Source organism: Capsicum annuum, unplaced genomic scaffold (genome assembly GCF_002878395.1).
Source record: "Capsicum annuum cultivar UCD-10X-F1 unplaced genomic scaffold, UCD10Xv1.1 ctg63541, whole genome shotgun sequence".
NCBI lineage: Eukaryota > Viridiplantae > Streptophyta > Magnoliopsida > Solanales > Solanaceae > Capsicum > Capsicum annuum.
Window position 1 is genome coordinate 5,275 of NW_025872600.1, and position 3,252 is coordinate 8,526.

The following is a 3,252-nucleotide window of genomic DNA, read 5'->3' on the forward strand; positions in this document are numbered from 1 at the left end:
AATTCTTTTGATATTCGTATTGTTGATGGACTGCCAACTCAAGCTAACATGTAATATATTGAATGCACATTCAATTGCTCATTTTAAATACTTTTTTATCAATTATACTGATGATGTGTTATGTTTACAGGGACTGTGGTGTATTTGTTGCTGCCTTTGCTGAGTATTTTCTTGATGGTCTTCAAATTTCTAATCATCTAGATGATATTGATGTTATTCGTATTTGATATGGTGTTTTTCTATGGGATTATGGAAAGAAGAAACAAAGCCAATGTGCAGTTAGTGAAGATGAATCTACTGGTAGATTGTTGAAGAAAAAGGATGGTGTGCAACAAATTTAGTTAGAAATGTCTTTGAAGCATAGATGTTAGATATGTTTTAGTGTTGAAATGCTTAGAGTTGTTTTTGTTTTGTGTTGATACGCTTGGAGATTCTTATTATGAAATGTTATGCTGAATACTATATGTTTTGGTAATTGATACAATTCAGTATAACTGATGCTGAAATGTTAGTTTATGTTGATCACAGTTGATATTCAGTATATATGCAATATTTATTCAGTTCCTATATAGTTTAATATCCAATATATATTCGTGTGCTATACAGAAATTATACATTTTATATGCAGTATATATATAGATCCTATATAGTAGTTACATAGTATGTACACAAGTTATATCCAGTATTTATGCAAATTTATACCAACAAAATATAAAACTTACCCATTGTTGACACAGGTCATATAAAGTAGTTATATAGTTTAATATCCAATATATATGCAAGTGCTATACAAAAATTACATAGTTCATATGCAGTACTTTATATGCAGTATATATACAGGTCCTATATAGTAGTTACACAGTATGTACACAGGTCATATGCAGTTTATATACAGTATTTATGCAAATTTATACCAGCATTCCAATAAAATTAAAACTTATACATTGTTGACACAGGTCATATAAAGTAGTTATATAGTTTAATATCCAATATATATACAGGTGCTATACAGAAATTACATAGTTCATATGTAGTACTTTATATGCAATATACACACAGGTACTATATAGTAGTTACACAGTCTGTACACAGGTCATATGCAGTTTATATACAGGTCGTATACAGTAGTTACAATATTATATAAAGTATTTATGCAAATTTATATCAATATTCAGTATATATGCAACATTTATTCAGTTCCTATACAGTTTTTACGCAATTTAAGCACACTATTTCTAAAGTTTTATACATTTATCCCAACCAGATATAGAACTTATATATTGTTGTAATACAGTATTTATACAGTTTATAAAAGTAGTTATATTCAAAATATAGAGGTGCTATGTATTTACTAATTAATTCAAAAGATAAATACTAATACTAGTACTTATATGTATTCAAACAGTAGATAGGTATTATACATGATTGACGCAAATGATATGCAGTTTTTTAGGCATTGTAGCAGAAAAATTACACTTCCCCAGCTGAGAGGAGTTGATTAGTGCACCTCACCAAAGAATGTGGCTTAATGAAACACCATAATGCACAAATTTCTATAAGAGTAGAATGCATATGAAGTAAAATAATATTGTTGCTATTACATTGCTATGAAAAGAATAGTATTTTTTCAAGAAAAAAAATGGGAAAGATAAAAGTGTTCTTGCGGCAGCATCTTATTAGATTCTTGTTGGAGCATTTCCACATGTTCTTTGATTGTGTCCTATTTTTCACAGCACCCACATGAAATTTGTTGCTTAAAGTAGCCCATAATGCCCTTTCCTCGGTTGTTCTATTTTGGTCTTCCTAGTTTTGGTTTCTAGATTGGTGGTAGTACTATATTAGCTGATATCTCTGCTGAAATGTGCCAAGCTATTTCATCCGGAACTGGTATAACTGGAAGTTCATATACTTTCAAGAAGTTTTCTCTTGTGTAATATGGAGCACAATAGCTTTGTAAATCCATATGCGTGTAAGTTAGGACTGCCATAGTATGTGGACAAGGTATGCCATCTACTTGAAATTGTAGGCAGGAGCATTTTTTTCATGCATGCAAACAATGTTTCTTTTTCCAGTTTCATCAATGACTGCATAAGAATAATGAGTAGAACCCATCACCTGAAATGTACAAATATATTAGTAGGTAGTGTGCACATCAGAATATGTAAGTGTCTGTGAAGTAGAATTAAGAAGTAATACCTTCATTTTATTTGATAGAATGAGATTTTCCCTTATTATTATATTGTATTTGTTTCCCAGTTCTGTAAATGTTGCTTCTGAATGTTGTCTATGCTCATTATTCCATCTCATGACCAGATCCATCATAAACTGTAGGAATTTTTTAATTGGCAGGTCTCTTGCATCTCTATTTGCTGAATTTAAGGACCCTGCTATGTTTAACTTCATGAATATCGACCTGCTGACATGGGCATGAGCTATGGACCATTTTTCATAGCCGATATCAAACATATACTCCTTCACCCTATTATCGATTTTGTTTATGTCTTCCATAAGCCGATCAAAGTCTGCCTTTATGTACGTTTTGGCCATTGTAAAGAAGATCCCCTTTAGTTGCTTTTGATTCTTCTTAAATCTACCCTTGATGTTATTCCATAGATGGTAGGTACATATACAGTGAGCTACATTTGGAAATACAAGTGCAACAACTTTTAATATGATGTCATGCCTATCAGATACTATGAACATGCCTTCTCTTTCACCAAAAGCAGTGTTAAACATGCAGAAAAACCATTCCCACTAAGTATCATTTTCAGAATCAACAACAGCATATGCTAGTAGCAAAATATGTCCTGATTAAACAAGTAGGATAGTGTCTATCAGTGCATGCCAGCATATACATAATTTTGTCTAAAAAAATTTCATAAATCTCACCTGCTGCATCCAGTACACTAGCAGACAACATTGTTCCCTTGCAAGCAGATTTCAGAAATGTTCCATCAATAACAATGGTAGGCATACAATATCTCCAGCCCCTAATTGATGTGCTCAACGCAACAAAAGCATATAAAAAGTGATTGTCCTCTGTTTTGTGTAGCCTTGTGAATGATCCAGGATTTATTGTGTTTACCATGTATAGGTAAGCTGGCAATTTAGCATAAGATTCACGAAAGGAACCTCTGACCAGCTCAAGTGCTTTTTCTTTGGCTCTATATGCTTTTTTGTAGGTCATTCTAATTTTGTACAAGTTTCTCATTTCTTCCATGATCTCTGCTGGAGTGTATGTTGACTTAAGAT

The 3,252-nt window shown here is 32.0% G+C and overlaps 1 protein-coding gene across 1 annotated transcript; it reads right to left on the bottom strand.

The window, feature by feature from the left end:
* Positions 1-2,010: 2,010 nt before the first annotated feature.
* LOC107868565 lies at positions 2,011-2,547 on the bottom strand. The gene is made up of 2 exons (XM_016715253.2): positions 2,197-2,547; positions 2,011-2,115 (listed from the first exon to the last, which is right to left on the bottom strand). Exons 1-2 carry the CDS (start codon positions 2,545-2,547, stop codon positions 2,011-2,013), a joined length of 456 nt encoding a protein of 151 aa, XP_016570739.2.
* Between the last annotated feature and the right edge of the window lie 705 nt (positions 2,548-3,252).

Excerpts from the sequence above, each read along its gene's own strand:
- LOC107868565 (XM_016715253.2), bottom strand. The coding sequence starts at position 2,547 with ATGGCCAAAACGTACATAAAGGCAGACTTTGATCGGCTTATGGAAGAC. Across the intron at positions 2,116-2,196 it reads TTCTATCAAATAAAATGAAG|GTGATGGGTTCTACTCATTA; the intron begins GTATTACTTCTT and ends TGTACATTTCAG.